General features: G+C 50.5%; 1 protein-coding gene across 4 annotated transcripts in view; it reads left to right on the top strand.

Moving 5' to 3' along the window:
- Window positions 1-22,908, top strand: part of TACC2 (transforming acidic coiled-coil containing protein 2) — a 201,522-nt gene that overhangs the window by 169,291 nt on the left and 9,323 nt on the right. For all 4 annotated transcript variants that reach the window (XM_047825484.1, XM_047825485.1, XM_047825486.1 and 1 more), the window contains 6 exons: window positions 3,637-3,698; window positions 5,132-5,247; window positions 6,385-6,556; window positions 15,394-15,537; window positions 15,999-16,075; window positions 20,549-20,592. In XM_047825484.1, the coding sequence (XP_047681440.1) occupies window positions 3,637-3,698; window positions 5,132-5,247; window positions 6,385-6,556; window positions 15,394-15,537; window positions 15,999-16,075; window positions 20,549-20,592 (615 nt within the window). The remainder of the gene's footprint in view (window positions 1-3,636; window positions 3,699-5,131; window positions 5,248-6,384; window positions 6,557-15,393; window positions 15,538-15,998; window positions 16,076-20,548; window positions 20,593-22,908) is intronic.

Below are 22,908 nucleotides of genomic sequence, written 5' to 3' on the forward strand. Positions count from 1 at the left end.
ATGGCCTCTCCCGGTGGACTCTTTGGAAACATAGTGGGAATAAACCTCGTCTGCGTGGTCTCTAGGGATGCGGAGATTAGGAACCGTTTGGAGACAGAACCTCCAAGGCCTCTCCCAGCTCTGACCCAAGAGACCCTAAGAGAGCAGTGTTTTAGATTCACCAGTCTGGATGGGCCTTTGGGGGTCACCCAGCTCTCCCGTCTCCCTTAACACGGGGCGACATCAGCCCCGCCTTCTTGCATTCAACAGAGGGGCAGACACTCTCCTCAAGAGCCTAACTCTTCTTCAGTGTGAGGCACCATTGCTGTCACACCTCAGTCAGAAGAGTGACAGCAAGGATGTTGTCTCCTTCCTAATGGTCCTTTTCCTCTCTCATCACTTATGTTACAAGTCCCAGAAATTTTAGCAGTGAGCAGTAATATACCCTTACATTTATATAGCCCGTGGGAGGGCTTTTCTCTGACCTCATTTCATTTGCCAAACGTAGTCGCTTTGAGCTCCACTGTAAAGCTAAGGCAGGGGCGCCTGGGTGGCGCAGTCGGTTAAGCGTCCGACTTCGGCCGGGTCACGATCTCGCGGTCCGTGAGTTCGAGCCCCGCGTCGGGCTCTGGGCTGATGGCTCAGAGCCTGGAGCCTGGTTCTGATTCTGTGTCTCCTTCTCTCTCTGCCCCTCCCCCGTTCATGCTCTGTCTCTCTCTGTCCCAAAAATAAATAAACGTTGAAAAAAAAAATTAAAAAAAAAAAATTAAAAATAAATAAATAAAAAAAAGCTAAGGCAGTGGGGGGTGGGAGGGAGTCAGCGAGTTGGCTTTGCCCGACCCTGGGAATGACTGCATCCTTCCGGCTTCTGCCCGGAGATCTTGGCACTCGCTGGCCGGGCTCTGGCCATCAGCGAGTCGAAGGAGAACAGCCGTCGGGGCCTCCCCCGGTACGTTGTCCTCGAAATAATTACCAGAAGGAGCCCTCGGATGGGACAGGGCCCATTAAAAATAACTTCAGGCCTCTGCATCTTGAAGCAGCACACGCGTTAGGGAGCGGCCTCTTCTCTTGGATGTGAAGGCGTCCCATGACCCTTCCTGGCCTGCCAGCTGCGTGTGGCCCAAGCCAAAGCCGGATGGGGCTCCGGCTCCAAGCCTGCCCTTTGAGGCTTTGCACTCTGAGCAGAGGAGTGAGATTTTGAATAAACGACGTTCAGGAAGTTGTTCCCTCAAAATACAGGAGACGATATTGATATTGGTCTTGCTCACATCTTTTCCTGGCCATTTGGTAAATTATAAACAAGAACCCCAAATGGCTATGATTACAAGTTCAGGTCCGAAGGAACACCTCCGGGCCTCACCAGGGACTGAAGCTCCTGTATAGAGTGTGGGCCTCCTGTAACCACACACGTTAAGAAGCGGGCATTTCTCTGGGGGGCCAGACCACCCCCTGCTATTGTACCGTCATCTGCTGCCTCTGAAGGGGGGGACGGGGGCACTGGGCAGCTGGAAGTGAAGCCCCCTTGGCAGGTAGGAAAGAAGGCAGGCAAGTGAGCTCCGTGACCCGACACTCACCCAGATCAGCTGCCAGGAGACGAGCTAAGATTCCAGGCAGGACGCTTCACTGAGCCGAGCTGGTAACCAGAGCTGGGCACTAAGCCAGGGCCACAGGTCCCTGGAAAGTCTCTCTGGGCCGGCCCTTAGCTCATTTGGTTCATCCTGGGTGCTCTGTGCCGTCGTGGGGTGTGCTTGGAGGGTTTCTGTTCAATACTTTAGGGTTAAATAATGCCTTGGCAACAATAATGATACCTTGGAGAAGGGGGTCGTTGATTCACTATTGTCTTCTCAGCTTAAAACAGTCTTTAATAGGACAATAAAATAATAGTCCTGAGGTCCCGTATCTGGAAAGTGATAGGTCTGGAGGAGGTCCTAGAAATCGCCTTGTCTTTCACTGTCCCTGGCTTACTCTCTCATTTGTAAGATGAGGAACATAGTAAGTCTTCATAAACAAACATTTCTATGTCCTTAGCTGGGGCAGAGTCCCGGTACGGGTTCCCATTACAGGCACAGATGCTGAATCCAGCCCAGCTGTGTGTGGTTGGCTTTCCCGAGTGACGCACAAATCGGGGCGGAGGTCTTTCTGGTCATTAACCCACAAACCCGGCTGCATTCCCCTGAGCAGGCCAAGCCTCCTAGAAGGATGTGTTGGCTTCCCCAGGGAGATTCAAGGACTCCTGAAGAGTTGTCCACATGTTCAAGTGCTTCAGTTCATACGGCCGTGACCCCACACAATTGCAGGTTTGGGGAAGGTCTTCCAGGAAATATCTCCTTTTAAAGCTCCTATTAAGGGATCATTTTTTAAGCGATGACTTCAACAATGCATACATGGGGAAGTGCTTTATAACCAGAACTGCTATTTGTATTTTGTGTTAAAGAAAAAAAAAATTCAGGGGGCGCCTGGGTGGCTCTGTCCATTGAGCATCCGACTTCAGCTCAGGTCATGATTTCGCAGTTCGTGACTTTGAGCCTCGTGTAGGGCTCCGTGCTGACAGCTCAGAGCCTGGAGCCTGCTTCCGATTCTGTGTCTCCCTCTGTCTCTGCCCCTCCTCCGCTCAGGGTCTGTCTGTCTGTATCTCTCTGTCTAAAATAAATAAACAGTAAAAAAATTAAAAAGCAAATTCAGGCTTTAGGCTTCAGGGATTGCCACTGACACTCTTGTCCAGCTGCTTTCTGAGCAGCTCACCTGTCATCTCTTGGCTTTCTTTAAGAAAGTAGGAAAGAACCATCTGGTAGCTGTAGATGTGGCTTCTGTGAGGAGAGAGTCCTTTCCGGTTTTGCTCACCACTCCATCCACAGTGCCCAGCAGTTGAGGCACGTCGTACGTGCTCAGAATCCAATTACTGGGCAGGGAATTCAGCTGAGGGTGAACTGGGTGTCCCCGTGGAGCTGCCCGGACACCCAAGGGAGTCAGGGTTTCTAGTCTCCAGTGAAAGATTCTCGACTTTTCTTTCCAGCCTGAGGTCTCCAGTCAATTTGAAATAGGTCATATCTCCACCTCTTTGGACTTGAATAGTCTTTGCATCTAAAAATCTGATTTGGACCCGCCCTGCAGGCCCTGGCAGAAATTGGGGGAATGTTCCGTGTGACTTGCAAAACTTCCTAACAGCAGTGAAGGAACCATGTATGATCTTCCCTTGCTTCAGAGTATGGCTGGGGCTAAAATCTCAGTTCCAGAATGTCCTCGGGATGTGGGAACTTTCTCCATGTTGCCCGGGAGGCTGACAGAGGAAAACGACACTCAAAACACACTGTTCTGAAAATTCAGTGCATCGTGCGGAGACCTGTTCGCGGTCAGATCTGTGTCTCTCACGGTTTGTTCTCTCAGGCTCTCTCGGGTTCCCAAATAGCCGAAGCCCCTTTGCAGCCTGAGGTTTACGAGCGGTCTGAAAGTTGCTGAGCTGAGCCTCCCCTGCCAGCCGAATTGGAAACCTCAAGTCAGTGGACAGGCTCAGAGTTTAGAGTCTGGTTCCAGACCTCACCTTGCCTGGCCCAAACCTTTCCTTTTTTTTTTTTTTTTTTTTTTTTTTTTTTTTTTTTTCTTTTTTCTTTTTTCTTTTTTTTCTCCCTGATGCTAACTCTCGTTTTGTTTCTTTTGCAGAGTTGGATTACAGAAACTCCTACGAAATTGAGTACATGGAGAAAATTGGTTCCTCCTTACCTGTAAGTTCTGCTTGCTTTCCCTCCCTGTCTTGTGAAAAGGTAGTCACTGGCCTCCTCCTGAGCTCAGGCCCCAAAGCCAGGGTCCTCTGTGTCGGCAGCATCCTTGGCTGCACAGGAAGGGTGAGCTGGGACTGGGGGTCTCAAGTTTGTGGTTCGGTCCACTTGAGATGGCATTTTCAGGCAGAAAATGATCGAATACAGTTAGGCCTTCCGGCAGAATGATTTCCCTTGAGGGGGCGGGGGCAGCGCCTGGGTGCCTCAGTCGGTTAAGCAAGCGTCTCTTGGTTTTGGCTCCGGTCATGATCTCACGGTTTGTGAGTTCGAACCCCGAATCAGGCTCTGAACTGGCAGACCTTGAGTTTCTCTCTCTCTGTCCGTCCCCAACTCGTGCTCTCGCTCTGTCTCTCTCAAAATAAATAAATACACTTAAAAAAAAAAAAAAGAGTTACTTCCCTGGACTGAGAAAGAACTAGAGCTTTCCTTGAAAAGGTGGAGGAGCGTTTTGGTTGTTTTTAAGGCATACTGTTATCTGTGGTCTTCAAATTAAGTGCTTTGTGTAACTGAAGACTGCCTTTTCTGGCAACATGTCTCTCCCCACACTGCCATCCCACTGTCATTTAAGTGGCTGTGATGGGCGTCTGTCTTCCCTGGCTCAATGTCTGCTGCCTCCAGGGCACTTGGTTCCGAGCAGGACCTCTTGCGTTGTGCTGTTGTCCAGTGATGCCATCGGAGGCCTGCAGGTGCCACTTCCTGTGACACTGATGGGCCGGACACATTGCTGGGATCTTTATCTTTCTTTACATCATTCGTGGATGCCAGGATTGCTGCGTCCAACCCACCGTTTGCTCTAAGTCAGCAGACCGACCATGATGGAGGTGCTCACCGCACTGGGCCACTGGGCTTGTCCCCCCCCCTCATTCGGCGGTGGGCAGCGCCCAGCCTGGGGGCTTGCCTACCCCTCCCGTTTCCCTGTCCTCTCTCCTGGCCGGCACCTGCTGGCTCCTCCCTTCTTGGTGGCTCAAGAAGAACACAGGCTTTTCCCAGATGAGTTATTCTATTGAAGAGAGCTCTGCTTTTCTTTCTTTCTTTCTTTCTTTCTTTCTTTCTTTCTTTCATTCTTTCTTTCTTTTTTCTTTAAGGTTTATTTATTTTTGAGAGAGAGAGAGGGAGAGAGAGAGAGAGAGAGAGAGAGAGCATGAGCAGGGGAGGAGCAGAGAGAGAGGGAGACACGGGACGCAAAGCAGGCTCCAGGCTCCGAGCTGTCAGCACAGAGCCTGACATGGGGCTCGAACTCAAAAGCCATGAGATCATGAGCTGAAGTCGGATGCTTCACCGACTGAGCCACCCAGCGCCCCAGGAGCTCTGCTTTCCGATCTCTGTAGCATGTTCAGACCACCTGTAGCTGAGCTGACATGTGCCTTTGATCCCTACAGCAGGACGATGATGCCCCGAAGAAGCAGGCCCTGTACCTTATGTTCGACACTTCTCAGGAGAGCCCAGTCAAGTCTCCCCCAGTCCGGACGTCAGAGTCCCCGACGCCGTGTTCAGGGTATGACTTAAACGAGAGGAGAGTTATGGGTCGGGCCAGCTGTCCCCAAGCCTCTGGGCCCTGTGGCACTGCTATCCTGGCTTGGTTTCATTACATGTGTTCAGGCGGCCCGCATCACGGTCTCTGTCCACATGGATGTACGTGTGGGGCTGTGTTTCCGGCTGCCCTTTGTCCTAAGGAGAAATCTGTTAGCAGCTGAATGCGTGAGCCTCTCCGATCGCCCCCCAGTGCACACATGACTTTGTTTTGTGATTTGTCCCGTGGGGAGGCAGCGTGCCTCTGCATTCAGACCCTGAGTTACTGGCTGCGTGACCTGATGCGGGTTACGGGACCCTCCTGTGCACAGTGTCCTCATGCTTTGTAAAATGAGGGTAGTAACAAGACCGGCCCTGTAATTAAATGAGGCTCTCAGTCTTACAGGCACCCCCCAAACTGTGCCATGGGGAAGGGGGCCGACTGTCCTCCCTTGCCATCGGGAGCATTAAACCGAGGCGTGGAAAGGAAAGCACGAGTCACAGGGCCGGCCTCTGCGTGGTGCCCGGGACACGTTTACTGCCCGTGTGGGTGTGAGTTCCCGTTTGTCGGGCCGCCCCGTTCTGAGCTGTGTAGCGCTGGATGGGGTAAGGGTGGGCACCCCTCTGTGCTTGGGACCCTCCCGTCCCCTCTTACCTGCCCATTTCTCCGAGCGGGACTGAAAGCTCTAGCTTTGGTTTCCAGAACCTGCCCACCGTGACGATGGTGATGTTATTGCAGCAAGGATACTGGTGATGGGCACCGTGTCAAAGTGTAGCCAAGTGGCATCTCACTTTGATCTTCCTGTCCTACAGAGAAAGAAACTGAGATACGGTCCCTAGTCAGGCAGGCTGCTTCCCTCCAGAGCTTGTGCTCTCAACCAGTGGCATCTGTGCCTCTGACTCTCCCTCGTGAGCAGGCCCTGGGGTGGGGCGGGACCACCCTCTCCCTCAGGCTGTCCGGCCCACAAGGCTCCGTGGCCACCCGACATCCACCCCATTTCCCTCTGGGAACGTAGCCTTGGAAGTCCAGGATCCTTTGGGATGTTGACTGACTGGGGGCATCCTGGTCGATTTCAGTGGGATGTCCCATGAGAAAAAGTAAAGCTGCTCTTCACTTCCTCAGGTCAAGTTTTGAGGAAACTGAAGCCCTTGTGAATGCCGGGGCAAAGATCCAGCATCCCGTCACACGAGGGCTGGCCCCCAACCAAGAGCCACACTTGCAGGTGCCGGAGAAATCCTCCCAGAAGGAGCTGGAGGCCATGACCTTGGGCACCGCTTCAGACGCGATTGAAATTGTAAGTGGGGTCGGAGGGGCCCGAGATCGCTTGGGGTGAGGCCTGGGCCGGCTGAGTCCCATCACCAACGGGTCCAGGCCTTCAGAGCAATACTCATCCGGTACCAGGCGCGGGGCCCCACCCAGTCCCTGGACCACAGAAGCCAACCTAGGAGACCCCCCCCGCCCTCCGTAGCCACGAGAGAGCTGTGACTCTCCATTTTCGCCAATGGGGTTTTGCAAATTCTCACTTCTCTTGAAGTGCTTTATTTGCCTTCAGGGTTGTTGGTTTTCCATGTTAGTCCCTTGGGGCTCGACTGTTGGCTTTGGAGCCGTGCTCGGTCTGTACCCTGCTTCTCCATGCTCCGTGGCAGGGGGCAGAGAATGGCAGGTCAGGGAGCACTCCTTTTGGGGAACAGTTGGCTTTCCTGGGCCTTGGTGATGGGAAATCCCTCCTGTGTATGGACCAGGGCTGTACCTCTCCCCTCCCAACCCCTGTGGAGCCTCGCAGAGCCAGCAGACCCCCTGAACATCTAATGGACCATCTTTGTAGGTGAATTTTATGTGCATCTTTTTTTAACTCCCTCTTAGCAGTCCCCAAGAGGGTTTGAGGCTGTTGACTTAGTTACTGTGAGTGTCAATTTTGTTGTTCTATATTAGCAGACCGTTCATTTATCTCATGCATCAAACACTTATCGAGCACCTGCTGTGTGGCCGTTAGATACCAGGAAAATATTAGTAAGCAGAAAGAGAGTGGATGTGATCCAGCCATCTCTCACGTAGACACTATGGAAGGATTCATGCACGATTCAGTTTCTACACAGTTGGCTTCTGATGTTGAAGTCTTTGTAACCTACCCAGAGACCCGTTTTCATTTGCAATCATCTTCCCGTTATTTAGAAAACGACCTTTCCCAAAACCTTTGATGATATTTATACTTGGAGGTGTTTTCTTGATGACTTATATTATGTTTGGAAAACCCATCAACTGGTTTGTCTCATCCCGAGCCTTTGAAGTAAATAAGTAAATGGTAACTTTCCTCCCACCAATTGGTTAGGGGGTGAGGGTGGTGTGGAGTGGGAGGGTACGTACCTAACGCTGTGCTTCTGGGCAGGGCATTGGGCCTGTCAATCTCCAGATGCCCATCATCAGCATGTGGGAATCAGTCCAGATGAAAAGGGAAGTATTAGCACCTAACGAACACTCTCTTTAGTCTCAAGTCAGAAACGTCCAGCAAATAGGTGCATGGTCCTTGCTTGGAATCGATATCACTCTGTCTCCTCTATTTTTCCTCTGTGTCCTCTTCTGCCGGCCTTCAGACAGCTCCTGAGGGCTCCTTTGCCTCTGCTGACGCCCTCCTCAGCAGGCTAGCTCATCCAGCCTCTCTCTGTGGTGCGCTTGACTATCTGGAACCCGACTTAGCAGAAAAGAACCCCCCAGTATTTGCTCAGAAACTTCAGGTTTGTAGCCCACGTGTGACCTTTTGGGGAGTTTGTGAAAACCTCAGTAGAGCATGAACTCCGAACCCCACATGCAATGAGGCGGGATTTAAGGAGGTGTTACTGGAAATGCTCCACATGAAATCTCTCCCCCCCCCCCAAAAGACTGATGTATGGATGTTCTTGATCCAAGACGCCAAGATGATATAAATTGTGTGATTACATACGGGACAACCCATTTATATTTCAATTTGGAAATTGGACCCAAACAGTCATTTTTCAGAAATTTTGATAGCCCCAAAAGCAGTTTCTGTGATTTATTCACGGAACCAAGGGTATTAGATCACCATCGCGCCCTGCTCTTTATATATATGGGAGAGCTAGCTCAGACTCCCAATGAGATAACATCTGGACTCGGTCTTACATCTGGAACCAAAACAATCAGCTGCTCTGTGCCTTAAATTTGACAGCTTAATTTGACATCCTCTACACTAAGACCTTCAGGGCAAACCTAAAGAGATTGTGAGCAGTCATTTGAGAATCCAAAACCATTCACAGAAATTGTCGGCCAACTTGACGTTAAACCAACGAAAGGAGAGAAACCGAAGGAAACAGTGCAGTAAAAATTTTGATCCCGTTTTAAAAATCGTGTCATGTTTGACCACATGATACTTCCCGACAGACATTCCAAAGGGCAATTAGAAAGAAAGAAAGAAAGAGAAAAGAAATTAAACACTTATTTCATGATCTGCTGAGGTGTTAATTGTGAAAGAAAGCCAGAGCGTGTGTTTTTCCTGAGTACCTGTCATGACATCACGTGGCACATTCATTTCTTGGATGTGGAAAACATTGACATCCTGTCTTGGTGCATTTTCCCCCGCGGTTTGCTCACCCCCCCCCCCCACCCTTGGGCAGGAGGAGTTAGAGTTTGCCGTCATGCGGATAGAAGCCCTGAAGCTGGCCAGGCAGATTGCCCTGGCCTCCCGTAGCCGCCAGGATACCAAGGTACGGGTTTGGTGCTGCCGTGCGCTGCCTCTTGAGAATGTGGTGTGGTCCAGAAGTTTGTTTGCTAACCATTGGCCAAGCAGGCAATGTCCGTATTCTACAAAGTGATCTAAAATGTTCTAAAAAGCCAAAAGCATAACTTGTGTAGACGCCGAGCTCACCCCTAAGATCCAGTTAAATCTGTGATGAAGGAAACAGCAGGTTGGTTGGTAAAGCTGGTTGAATGGAGGAAAATATGGGAAGCCGGTGTAGAGTCGGTGGAATAAAGAAGTCTAGAATCTTAATGCAGTCTTATTGTACGGTCCAATATAAAACTGGTTAATATCGGCTAAACAAGACAAATAGAAACTTTGAGGTTTTGTTTTCTGTAAAAATCACTTCTCTACTGAACATAAATAATTCACAACTTTTCTATTTTTATTTTAAGTTTCATTTATTTTTAGAGAGACAGAGAGCGGGTGAAGGACAGAGAGAGAGGGAGAGAGAGGGTCCCAAGCAGGCTCCGCATAGTCAGCTCAGAGAGAGCCCCGTGCGGGGCTTGAACTCCCAAACCGTGAGATCATTTGAGCCAAAATCAAGAGGCAGACGGTTAACGGACTGAGCCACCCAGGCGTCCCACAAGTTTTCTGTTTTTCTACAAGTTAATATCTAACTGTAATGAGACCGGATCCTAATCAATAGTAAATAGTGGAACCAAGACCTTCCTGAGACACTGGATTGACCCATAGGCCAGAGTCGATAGAATTACTGAAAAGCAACCCTTTTCTGTAAAGGGCAGATGGTCAGTATTTGAGGCTTTCTGGGCCATCTGGTCTCTGTAGCAACCACTCAACTCTGCCACTGTAGCTCAAGAACAACCACAGACAACATGTACATGAATGGGTATGGTGGTGTTCCAGTAAAACCCTTTTTACAGAATAGGACATTGGACCATTTGGCCCGCACACCGTAGTTGGCCACCCCTGCTCTAGAGTAGAGTATGATACTGACCGAGCATGCAGAAATCTTTGTGCCTGGCTTCCAAGTTTGGCGTAACTTTTCTTAACTGTTTGAACGAGTCGCCGACGACGTGCAAAACTATGGCCCTGTGAGGTTCAGCCCAACCCTCGGGGCTGACGGTGAGCTGTGGTCTCCAAGGACCCGCTTCATGCTCACCCCCCACACTCTGCCCTGAGTTGGGCAGCCCAGTGCACTCTGTGGTCTTGAACGTGTTGGTGAACCTCTCCGAGCCTCCGTTTTTCCAGCTGTAAGATGAGGCTACTAACAGCGAGTTTGCAGGTTGCTGTATAGATGATGTGTGTGGGATGGTGCCATGCCTGGCACACAGTAGGTGCGCAATGAATGAAAGCTGCTCTTGTCAGCTCACCTTCGCTTTTGCCTCTGATCTCACAGCTTCTCTGCTGTAGGGAGTCCAGGGCCCGTTTTACAGATGGGGAAGTGGAACCACGGAAACAGTCCAAAGCCTGACAGTGAGTCACTGACCCAGCAGGAACGAGGACTCCAGTCTCCAAATGGGAGCCCCTTGCCTGTCCGTCTCAATTAACAGCTCACTTGATATAGGATCAGAAGTTCATGTGGTGCTCCTGCCCGCAGGGCCTCCCACGTGTGATTTCCCTGGAGCGAAGGAGGGGGGCTCCCTCCCAGAGACATCGCTCACGGAGAGAAGGTGGTCATACTGTGTGTGTCCAGACTGGGAACACTGGGACCCAGGGCAGGGACGAGAATGTTAACACACATTGCTGATGTCCTTGTTCTCATGGTCAACCCAGAAGCTTGGATTTAATTTCCACGAGAAAGATTTTTAGAAAGCATTAAGCAGTGATGATTTTTTTCCCCATTAGATTTATTTCTTGATATTCTTGGGTAGTGGCCTGAGGACAGAATAAATTGCTTCAAGTTTGGCCACTGTAAATGTAGTATATTCCTGTCCAGCAGTTTGAGGCAGAATTGAGCATGTTCTAGTAAGAGTTCAGATTGAGTGTGAAATGTTCTGGAAAGTCTCGTACCCCTGCCTCCTTCTTCCAAGGGTGCATCAGACATGACAGTCGGCAAGTAATTGATTGGCTGGCTGTTGACTTCTGTCAATTACAGCCTATTCTCAGACCATGTGTCCCGATTTCCATATAGAAAATACTGTCACCTGACTCTACTGCGTGTGGGTCGGAGAGATGGCCCCAGCCACCTCCTTATGTATTTCAGAAGAGTATGCTAAAAGAAACATTCCTGGGGGTAGAACTGTCTTGGAGCGTAAAGAACATTTTTCTCTGCTGTAGTAACTTGTACCGCTTTTTTGGGTTTCTGTGGGTTTCTCGTTCATGTAGACGCTTGATTGCCCCTTTACTGCTTTGGAAATTGCTGATGTATAGAAAGAGAAACAGCAGCTGTGTATCCAATTTGCTCTTTTTTCCTGCCCATAAATTTCAGCTGCAGGTGACATAGCCCAGTCTTTTTGGCAGCATGGTCTTAAACTGTTGCTAACACAAAAATGAAATCACTTGGAATGAAAAGAAATCACTTGGAGGGATGAAAAGCCACATGAAATATGGTGGCGGTGATTTCTGGTTGCTCCCTCAAGCAGCTTCACTTTACATTTCCCTTTAGACCAAAAGCCAGCTGCGCTGACCTTCGAAGGTCTGCAGTGGGGTTTCCTGTCTCATTAGTCAGAAGATGTTAGAAACTGGGAAGACTCCTTGGGGCCGGGGTGTGGGGCTGTAGCTCCTTAGCGTTTTTCTTCCACCCCCTTCTGGCCGAAGTGAATTCAATCGTAACCTCCTGGGGTTATTAATCTGACCAGGGTGGCCAGCTGTGCGGTACAGCCGCCCCGAGTGTAACCAGGATAGATAGAGCGTAAATGGCCTGTCTGTGTGGCTTTTGCAAAGCGATACAAGGCATGCAAGGGGGTGGATTTCATCTTTGTGCGTAACGGATACTGGTTGCGATCCCTGAAGCCGTTGGCCTTTCTGGTTGAGGGGACCCAAATACGAAGACCGAAGGAAGTGTGTGGGTAACGTGGGAATAAGGATCATGTAAATGACAAGCTTCAGGACCGGAGGAAGTCCTAGAAACAGGCCCCTTAAGGAGGCAAAGGGTGCTGATCCCCAGTGCAGCGTTGGATTCCTCCACGAGTCCTGGCTGATAAAGGCAGACGCCTGGGTTTTATGTCGGCAGAAGTTGGCAGGTCTGGGGCAACCTGTGTGGGCGAATGGCCTGACATCATAGGCTCCTTCTCTCGTGCTTTGTCCGGAAACCACCCACCACCCCCAACATTAATAACCAGCACGATGCCCGAAAGCTGCAAGAACAGTCTGGAGAGCAGAGACAGAGGGCTGGCCTGGGGGTTCACCTCGTATTTGCCAGTTTGGGGAGTTTGCGGTCATCGCCTGCAGCCTGTGTGGAGAGGGGCTGAGGCCACGTCTTGACTCAGTGGGAAGGAGTGGCCAGTCACTGGCTGGTGGCACCTCTTGTGGGAGCGGGTGAGGGCACACACTGAGTGTCATCCTGAGCTCAAAGCCTGCAAATTTGGATGCAGCAGCTCCAACGAGGGGCCCCACCTGGCTCTACCCCCAACGTCCCAACCTGTGCCCCCTCTCCATGACCTTGACCCAGCTTGCCCTGGGCTCCCAGCCTGACCTACACTCCTGGCCCCCACCCTGTGCATGCGTCTCCCACAGCTCTTGGGGACAGCTGGCTCCCAGACAGGGATCCCACCTTGCTTCCCTTGAGGCCTGGAGACAGGGAACCGGCCACAAGGACTGTGAGCCTGGGTGCGTGGCAGGACCGTGAGGCCAGAAGGGCCCCAGGCATGAGGTCTGCGGGTCTGACTGGTGGCAGTGCCCCAGAGGGTCCCATCAGGAACCAGGATCTGAGTGAGTGGATTGAGGGGCCGCAAGCTGATTCCAAAGGCTCCTGCTTTTTCTGAGTTGGGGCCATTTCACATGTTACCACTCTGTGATTTCTCCTGGCTTTGGGGCTTCTCCAAAGCTGCAGTGAGTGGGGGTCTCTGCAAGAGGAACAAAGCTTAATCTAAGCCCGATGTTAAAATAGCAGCGAGACACAAGCCTATTTCAGTTAGAAATAGTTCTTGGTTGTAAGAGAAAACAGGAGTGTGTACCTTGGATTTCATTAACATGCAGATACCTCAGGCAGTAATTCAAATGGATTCTGAAGTCATCTGTTCCTTTATTGAAAACACCAGGTGGCCGGGATGAAAGGTGATAGTGAATCACTGTATGTGGTGCTAACCATTGTGTTTACTTAGCAAGCTCATTAATTTATTTATATTTCATTCCCTTCCTTGTTGTACAAAGGACTCAGGCAGCTTCAAGAGCATCAGTTCCCGCAGCGGTCGGATTTCAATTCTGCCCTGTCTGATGAAGTTAGTTTTAGTCCATTTCCCCTCGCGCTTCACAGAGCTCTCTCACTTGGAGTCAGAACTGGATCTCATTCTGGGAAACCTTTTGGCCACATCACTTCGATCCTCCCATTTTTTCATCTTCCAGAAGACCAGGATGAGTGGATGGTGTCCAGTGTTCCTTCCACTTTGAAATTTTATCCTAATTATGTTTTCAAAGGGCACTTTACTTAAAAAGTGACAGGAACAGGTTTTTTTTCCATCGTCTTCAGTATCTTGTGTTTATGAATTTTCTCCGTAAATACAAATAGAGTCTTATTGTCTAGGTGTAATTGTGTCTTTACTTCCTGAGAAGTTTCCCATGTGACAAGTAGAGCCTTGAAAACATTTCAAACAGCAGAGATTCACCCATGCACGGGAGAGGCTCCGTAGCTCTGATCTGGTGGCACGCTTTCTTCTGCGAGATCAGCCTGCCAGCTCCTGGGTTTTGCTCAAATGTCCTGCACTGGAGGCTTCTTTAGGACCCGAGGAAGGAAAGATCGTGGCATCCCACTAGACACCAGAGTATCACCAGGGTCTGGTAGAACAGGGGGCCGTGTGCTCCCCTCTCTGAGTGATCATTCGGGGCCCACTGCAGAGGGAGCCCAAACGCTCAACACCAGGCAGGGGCAGCGAAACCCAAGCCCGCTTCTGGGACAACCAAAACCATGGCTGCGCATGTATATGACTAACTGGCCCTAACTCTGTCATCTCCAGTCCTATCCATTAAATTTCTGCCTGAGTTTTCTAAGTTATTTCAAGTTCATTTCCTCTGATGCTCTAGCGGGGGGGTAAGCAGGCCTGTTCGTGGGATGGAAGAGAGAGGACCTTCGGGTGCGCCCCCCGCCCCCGCACCGTCGGGTCTTTAACCTTACCTGCTTCCGCTTATAAGACCAGTCCTCCCCCTACTTTCTGCACATCCCTCTTTCGGCTCCAGCAGGGTAGAGCTGTGTTCCCTGCCCACGTCTCATGAATTTCCCCAGGAACCTGCAGTCCCACCCTGACCGGCTCCCCACCATGACACTTCGCGTCGCGTTGGACTCTAGTCCCCAGGGGTGGCGGTTTGCCTGGGCATCCGTGACGGTGTCAGGAGGTTAATGCATAGGACTGAGAGTGTGCTTGCTTGGCTTGGTGTCTCTAACAAAAGAACTAGACTACCGGCCCCGGCTGCACCGTTGACCATGCTCCTAACTCCGCATCTCAAGTGTGTTGGAAATGGCTGAGCTTTTGGTGCAAAGGGAGGAAGAGTAATGGTGGTCCTCCCCTCCCTCCCAGGAGGCTGGTGACTGCCCTGTCCAGTCAAACCAGTGTCAGTTGTGGGAGAGGGCAGGGAATCCTACCACCTGTTGAGGGTCTTACCAGCCAGTGGGGATATTGTCAGCGATCCGGTTTTCGGTTTTGCCGTCGACACGGCAGACTTCAGGCGATGTAACTGCAAAGGAACCCTTCCCTTGGGGCATCGGGAAACTAGCTTTCGAAGGTGACGTTGGTTGATAGCCACGGTAGGCCCTAAGCTTTGTGTGAACATATCCTTTCAAACGGGGCTGAACGAATGTTCCCCGAATTGAAATGCAGACAGTCTTGCGACACTGATCAGATCTGCAGTTATTCAAAACTAGGCAAATGGAGATTAGAATTCAGCATCGTTCGCCATCAGGCTTTTATTTTGGGAGCCGAGCCCGCCGGAAAACAGCCTTGGTTCTTAAGCGCTGTGCCTAAATGCCTCTGCGTCTGATAAATGGCAGTGATAAGCAGGCACCAGACATGCTTGACTCCGAAAGCTGGGAGTTGGGGAGGCCTCTGCCATTAGCCCCTTTGTCTGCCTGTGCAGGTGCAAAACGATCGATTTCCATAGATTGTATCCGGCCTTTCCCCACTCATCAGTCTGAGCATTTTCTCATACTTTTGATGTTCTTTGTTTCAAAACCATACAACTGACCCACTCACGAGGGGGTGAATGCAAATCCTCTGTCCTATGCGTGATACTAACGTGGTTTTTTTTTCTAATTAAAAACCATTCCACAGAGAGAAGCTGGTCACCCAACAGATGTCTCCATCTCTAAAACAGCCTTGTACTCCCGCATCGGGACGGCCGAGGTGGACAAGCCCGCAGGCCTTTTATTCCAGCAGCCTGACCTGGACTCCGCACTCCGGATCGCCAGAGCAGAGGTACTGTGTGGCACGCGTGTGGCTCGGAGGAGGGCAGCTCTGTTCGCCCCGGGAAAGGCTCCAGTCCCTGCCACGCGTAAATAAAATTATATTTACACCCATGGTCCACAAAGCCAGCATCTTTGGACACAGACTGTATTCTGCAACCATTGCAGACAGAGGCGGGAAGCAGACGGGCTTTGATCTTCCTGGACACCATTGTTTAATGAGCCTCTATGGCCTTGTTTGATTTATAACAAAAAGCATATGCCTTTTAGTTGCTCCCTGGTGGGCATTGCGGAAGTCTGATATCTGGCTTATTTCTGTCTCACGCTCTGGGGAAGTTCTCGGAGTCCAATTATTGTTTGGTGTGGGAAGTTCTAATTCTACATTTATTCAGTGTTTCCTTCTTGGTCTGTGAATCGCTCAGATCTGAATTCACTCCTCTGGAGCTCACCTTTCTCTTTCCTCCCTGATGCCAGATCATAACCAAGGAGAGCGAGGTCTCGGAGTGGAAGGCTAAATACGAAGAAAGCAGGCGGGAGGTGATGGAAATGAGGTCAGTTGTGGTGCTTCCTGGCACCTGGGGCATGGCCCACCTGTGGTCTCATAGCAGCTGGAGCTGCTGTGGCCCATGAACCAGGTCTTCCCAAGAGTCACCTGTTCTTTAAGAGACAAGGTTTATATTTTCGCAAAAGCATTTTTCGTCATGGTACTCTTAATGAAAATATCATGTACCTGAGCTAAATATTGCAAACAAATAAATACCTGTGCGATGAAAAACAAATCTCTCTCCCACCCAGTCTCCAATTCCACTCCCCTCAGGTAGCTGCTATCCACCGTTTCTGGTATATCCTTCCAAGAATTTTCCATTTCTTCCTTTTTTTTTTTCTGAAGTTTATTTATGTAGTTTGAGAGAGAGAGAGAGAGAGAGAGAGAGCATGAGCAGGGGAGGAGCAGAGAAGAGCGGGGAGAGAGAATCCCAAGCAGGCTGTCAGTGCAGAGCCCGACATGGGGGCTCGATCTCAGAAATTGTGAGATCATGGTCTGAGCTGAAATCAAGAGTCAGATGCTTAACCGACTGAGCCATCCAGGCACCGCTCTTTTTTTTTTTTTTTTTTTAATTTATTTTAGAGAGAGAGAGCAGGGGAGAAAGAAGGGCAGAGGGAGAGAGAGAATCCCCCAACGCAGGGCTCCATCTCATGACCCTGGGATCATGATCTGAGCCAAAATCAAAAGTCGGACACTCAACCGACTGAGCCACCCAGGCGCCCCAAGAATTTTCTATTTCTGATTGCAAATGTGTGAATATGTCTATACAGACTCCATTTTTCTTCCAAAGTGGGGAGTAGAACTGTACATTATCCTGTGTTCTCTTTTAACATTGTAAAAAATCTGTTTAATGTTTTTATTTATTTGTGAGACAGAGAGAGACAGAGCATGAGCAGGGGAGGAGCAGAGAGAGAGGGAGACACAGAATCCGAAGCAGGCTCCAGGCTCTGAGCTGTCAACACAGAGCCCGATGCAGGGCTCAAACTCACAGACTGTGAGATCATCCTGAGCTGAAGTCATAACCCGCTTAACCGACTGAGCCACGCAGGCGCCCCTCTCTTTTAACATTGTAAATCTTGGACAGATTTTTATACAACTGGACCTTAATGTGTAACAGGTTTAATGGTCCTTGTATGGTTCTAACAAAGTGAACTTCACCAGTCTCCGTGGATAAGCAGTTGGGTTACCTCCAGAATTTTGTCTGAATGATTTATTTCCGTTTGCTGCATTGGTATTAGAAGTATAACAGCCACCACATCTTGAGTGCCTATCACATCACGTGCCATGTGCTGTGCTTCTGGCACACGGTCTCTGTTGCTCCCCGGGCCCCTCAAGAAGCGATCATCAGCCCCATCTGACAGTGGAAGGGCTCAGAGAGGTCAGGTGACTTGTCCGAGGTCAGGTGATTTGTCCAAGGTCCCGGAGCTTCTAGTTAGAAGAATGTGAATTTGAATCCACCTTTCTGGTCATAAAACCCCAACTCTTTCCACAGTACCCAGGGGCCTGCCTCCCTCGTCATGTCTGACGGACCTTTTTGCCTTTTATTTTCCTTCGTGATTCATCGTCATCTTAGAGACTAAGAAACCATGTCTTGGGCTAGAACTTACCCTTGGGATGTGATCTTAAAAATGGTATGGCCAAGTGGCGTTTTTAAGAAACTTGGACCCAAGCCTCGGCCCGGGCCATCCCAGGTTAGTGAGCACTGCCCGGGGCTCCGGCTGCTGCCAGGTCTGAGAACCGCTCCTGGGAACACAGTTCATCTCTCCACACACCAGCCTTTCTTCAGCACAAGCTGAACTGACACATGGGTTTTCCAGTCTCAAGGGAAGAGATGAGAGATCGTTTTGAACGAGACGAAAGATCTGGTGCTGTATTGAAAATCCTCAATAGGCTTGCTTCGTTTTTGAGTCTCAGAGTGTGGGAATAAGGGAAAAATAGATGAGTTTTTAAAAATTTGTTGGATTAGTTCATTTAGAGGGCGCTTGATTGCAATAGTCGCTGCTGGTTAATTACCAGAATCGGCTGCATTCCTGGCTACGGTTTTAAGTAGCAAATTATTTAGGGTAGTCGGATCCCCTGTTTTCTAGGTCAAATATTATCTTCCTGGAAATTCTCCTATTAGTCCCTTCTTCCTACTGATGCTTTCTGTGACCGCTTCTGGAGGTTAATCCGAGCGTGCTGTTTCACACATTCACACTGAGGCCCTGCGGTGGCTTCATTTGAAAATTTCTCTCCTTTATCTTTCTCTCTCTCTCTCTCTCTCTCTTTTTTTTTTTCCAGTAGGGGAGTAGAGGAGGGAACAACATGGCTTTCATTTTTTGCCTGCCCTGAAAATGAAAGCAGGGCATGCTGGGAAGGCTAGAAGCTCCATCCCTGATTCGTTTTGCGTCCTCGGGAGGAGCTGTACCTCTGGGGGCTCCAGGGAGTGCTGTTGACTAACCAGTGTGGCGGGACTCTGGTGTCACCAGCCGACACAGCCGCACTCGTGTTTGAAGGCCCAGCTGTCCACCTTGGAGCCAGACCAGACCAGGTGACAATCAGGCTCCGCTTCCTAGCTGCTTTGGGGCCTGTTCCTTAACTCTGTAAGCTGACTTTCCGCCTCTGTGAAGAAGGGTGAATCACAGCACCTCGAGGCGTAAGGGGTATGAAAAGGCTCCAGAGTCGGATGTCTGGATGCGGAGCCAAGCTCGGCCGCTTTGTAGCCCTGGGATTCTGAAAAGGTTCCTGCGTCACCCTGTGCCTCAGTATGCCCATCAGCAATCCTGGCGGCAATCAGGCACCACTTCACTGTGAGGAAGAAAGAGCTGCAAATACAGTGCCACCGAAGCGGCTTCGGGCCCCTGGTCTCCCTGCACCTCTGGAAGGACACATCCCGCACCCGCTGTGGTCCAGTGATGGGTTCAGGTGGGGCAGCCTCAGGGGGTCCATCACTGTTTTGTGACTCAGGGGTACAAGGAGGTATCGTTTAATTACAGAAAACGCAAAGTGCTTCTGTGTAGGTAGGATTCAGAAAGAACCCATGTGGGCTCATGTCGCGGTCACCTTTTTTGTTGTGGGTTGGCTTTGGTCGAGGCGCTGTCCTTGGGGCCAAGGTCAAGAAGCCAGGGACAGACACCCAGCTGCTGCGACGCCTTTAGACTCTGCAGAATGCCTTCTGCTTTCACTGGTCTTTTAACCTCATTCAGTTCTCCCACGGCCCTGAAAGTCAGGGTCCAGGCTAATCCTCAACCATACCAGGGAGTCAGCTGAGTCCCCAGTGTCTGTGACCAACCTGTCTGAGCCACTCAGCTGGGAGAGGCAGGGCCAGCTGGAATCAGGGCCGTTCTGGGCTCTCCTGTGGAGATTAACTGTTGGATAATGTAGGTGAAACTCTCAAGTCTTTTTTGAGAGGTTCCTTCCAGAAGGTTGACTTTCAAGGGAGAGAGGGGCTTCTTCACTCCTGGGTCCTTCCACCTGGGGGCAGCAGCGAGACAGCCTTACAAGCCGGGGATCTTCGTGCTTTTGTGTAGCTAAGGTTTGTTGAGGCTATCCAAGAAGTGCTGCTGTTCCTTCTTCCCCCATCTGCCCCCATCCCCATCGTAGGTGACCAAGTACTGGCCCCTGGGCCCTGAGGGGCTTCTGTTCATGTACTGTGATGCCAGATGTGTGAGATGTTTTAGAAGATGCAGATAAAATGTCTTGAAGTTCAGAGGAGAAATCAGGGAAGGCTTCCTGGAGGAGATGGTATTTGAATTGGACCTTGAGAAGCAGACAAGACTATGAGAGGTGGAAGTAGAGAGGCGAAGCGAACAACATGGGCAGGGTCATGGAGGTGGAAAATCCCAGAGCCGGCAAAAACTCATTTGTTCTCATTGAACCACTTTGTTCATGAGATGGCAGGGAAGGAGGTTGATGAAAGCGATCAGGCTCAGGTTCTGGAAGGCTTTGATTGTCAGGCTGAAGGGTCGACCTTATGTTTTTTCCTCAGTGAGCAGTAGGGATGCATCGAAGGTTTTGCCCAGGGGCATGTTGTGTTCAGAGTCATGCACTAGGAAAATTGACTTATTTGGGTATGTAAGAAGAGGGGCGGGGCTGGAGGTGCACCTAGAGGTGTGAACCAACTGTGACAAATAAGACTTGTCCCCTAGGGGCGCCTGGGTGGCTCCATCTGCTAAGCATCCGACTCTCAGTTTCAGCTCAGGTCATGGTCTCACGGTTTGTGAGTTCAAGCCCCCCATCGGGCTCCACACTAAGAGTACAGAGCCTGCTTGGGACACTCTCTCTCTCTCTCTCTCTCTCTCTCTCTCTCTCTCTCTGTCTCTCTCTCTCTGCCCCTCCCCCACTTGCACGCTCTCTCTCTCCTTGCTCTCAAAATAAATAAATAAACTTCAAGAAAAAAAATAAGACTCGGTCAGGCTGCGGAGTCCAGCACGGGGACCCTACTGTCAATTAGAAGCCATTCTGTTGTCACAGTTCCAACGTATTTTTACTTCCCTAACAGGAAAATAGTGGCTGAGTATGAGAAGACCATCGCTCAGATGATAGGTAGGTGTCCTGACTGGCGGCCTCAAGCCTCCCCGAGGCTTCTGAACCACGGGGGGCGGGCTTTGAAGTTAGATGCTCCGAGTGTGTTCATCTTCGGCCCCTCTTAGAACATGAAGTCCTTCAGGGAGGGACCAATGTTAGTGTGTGTGCTGCTAAAGTGACCGCTTTTCACCGAGGGACCAGAGCATCCCAGAGTGTGAGCCTGGGGGGCCTCCTGGAAACACCTGCTAGAATGTTCCTTAGCACCATTCGTGCCTGTGGGAAGCCATGGCAGTTACCTCAATGGCCACCATCGAGCCAGGACTTGCCCACTTCATGGGGAAAGAGGTTTGGGTTGGTTCCTAGGGTGTTTGGGGGATTTCTTGGCTCATGAGAGGGACGAAGAATCAAATCCCTGAACTCTAACTTAGACTCAAGGGACAAAATACTCAGCCTTCACGCAGGGTTCTAGGGCAAGGACAGTGGAATGCGTGGCAGTCCTGCCTGCTCCCCCGCCCCCCGCCCCCCTGCGCATTACCTGATCTCACGGGGATGGGCATTGACTCAGAATCTGTCTTCGCACCCCTGGCAGCCAGTCCTGACACTGTTCTGGCCTCCAATAAAAAATGGCCTCAAGTGGCAAGTTCTACACCCCCTGGCACTTAAAAAGAAAAAAGAAGAAGAATGGGAAAAGAGCTCACAGAAGCGCTAAGCCCGTTTTCACACTGATGATCACTATTCAAAAACGATGCTATGACTTGGCAGGGGCGGGGGAGATTTTTATTTATTTATTTTATTTTATTTGCTTAGGTCCAGGATACCAGTTTAAAAAAAAAAAAAATCTTTTACTCCTGAGGACACATGGAGTAAAAGCCCCAGCTCACTGCACACCAGTTTCTGTTGAAGCTGGACGCTGGGTTAACAGATGATTCCTCTCTCTCTCAAACGTTTGGGTCTGAGTCATGCTCCCACACCTCTAGCTTGTCCCAAGATAAATATGAGAGCAGCCTTGGGAATGGTGAAGAGGCTGACAACTGAGGGCTTTCTATTCAAAGGGGCTTTAATTTTGATTTATTACAACAGAGGCCGTTTCTCCCAGATCTCAGGGAGAGCCCATTTGGGTGTTTCTAAGGATCAGCTCGTGGCGTATGGTTTCTATCGAATGAAACCTCTTTATTAAATCGGTATACGAATTTATGAATACATATGGATGAGATATTAAGAAAAAAAAAACCTCTTGGAACCAAAGCTGCCTGTAAAAGTGGTCAGGAAGGAGGATTTATGTCTTCCAATATACAGTGTTTGACACACTGAGCACAGTGTGGCCTCCTGGAGTCTTAGGTTGTGAAAACGTCACTCAGACCTACCGTGGCTCATCTGGAAATATCCTTCTGCATCTCAGAGTCCTACATTGTTATTTTTGCCCTTGGTGACGACACTTGGGCCAAGGTTGAGATGAGGGTAAAAGGGCAGGAGCCTCTGCCCCTGAGAGAATGCCGTCCGGAGCCACCTGCTAGCACTCGGCTGGCTATTTTTGATACAAGTAGACGTTCGTTCCCTCTTAAACACCGAAGAGTAAGAATCTCTCTCCCTGGCGCAAGTGGCCCGTCCCTGCTGGACAGAAAGGTTACTCAGCTCTGACTTCCTTGCAGCCTATTTGCCGGTGGGAGTAGTTCGGAGAACATTTCAATTCTAGGCAGGTTGAGTGGGTGGAGCTCAGACCGCAGGCGTTAAGGCTACACACCCCCAGCCCCCCACACCCCTCCCCCGGGGAGACCCGGTATGTTTGGCCGAAGGGTCCCTCTCTTCAAGAGCTGTGATCTCACCCCTCTGAGCATTTTCCTGTTTGGGGGTGTTTGAGCGCTGCCGGAGGCCCTGTGAGCGCCCTCCAGTGTCCCTAGCTGCAGGCAGCACTGTCACCCAGGGTGACGCATGTCCCGTCCTGGTTCCCCGTCCTCGGGCACCTTCACCAGCCACTTTTCAGACCTTGTTCATCAGCTGGCACGTCTGTGGCTGTCACCTGTCAGTCACTACTGCAGGGCATTGATGAGGGCCACCGCAGATTTCCAGGTCCTTGTGTCCTTGCAGACAATGGCGTGGGGCTGAGGCACAGCCAGGACGCCCTGTCACTGCGGGCGGGACCCGCCTTCTTGCTGGGCAGGCTGTGGGTCCCCATACGTGGAAACATACCAGCCTCCTCTCTCTCTTCTTCTCCTTTGCACCCGCCTACCCAGCATCCCTGGTGGGAGGGAAAAACTCAAGCTCCAGGAGCTTGGCAGTTCAGGCAGAATGAACATTGGTAGCGTTTTGAAGTCAAAACTTCACCCCACCTGCGCC

Source organism: Prionailurus viverrinus, chromosome D2 (genome assembly GCF_022837055.1).
Source record: "Prionailurus viverrinus isolate Anna chromosome D2, UM_Priviv_1.0, whole genome shotgun sequence".
NCBI classification, from domain to species: domain Eukaryota; kingdom Metazoa; phylum Chordata; class Mammalia; order Carnivora; family Felidae; genus Prionailurus; species Prionailurus viverrinus.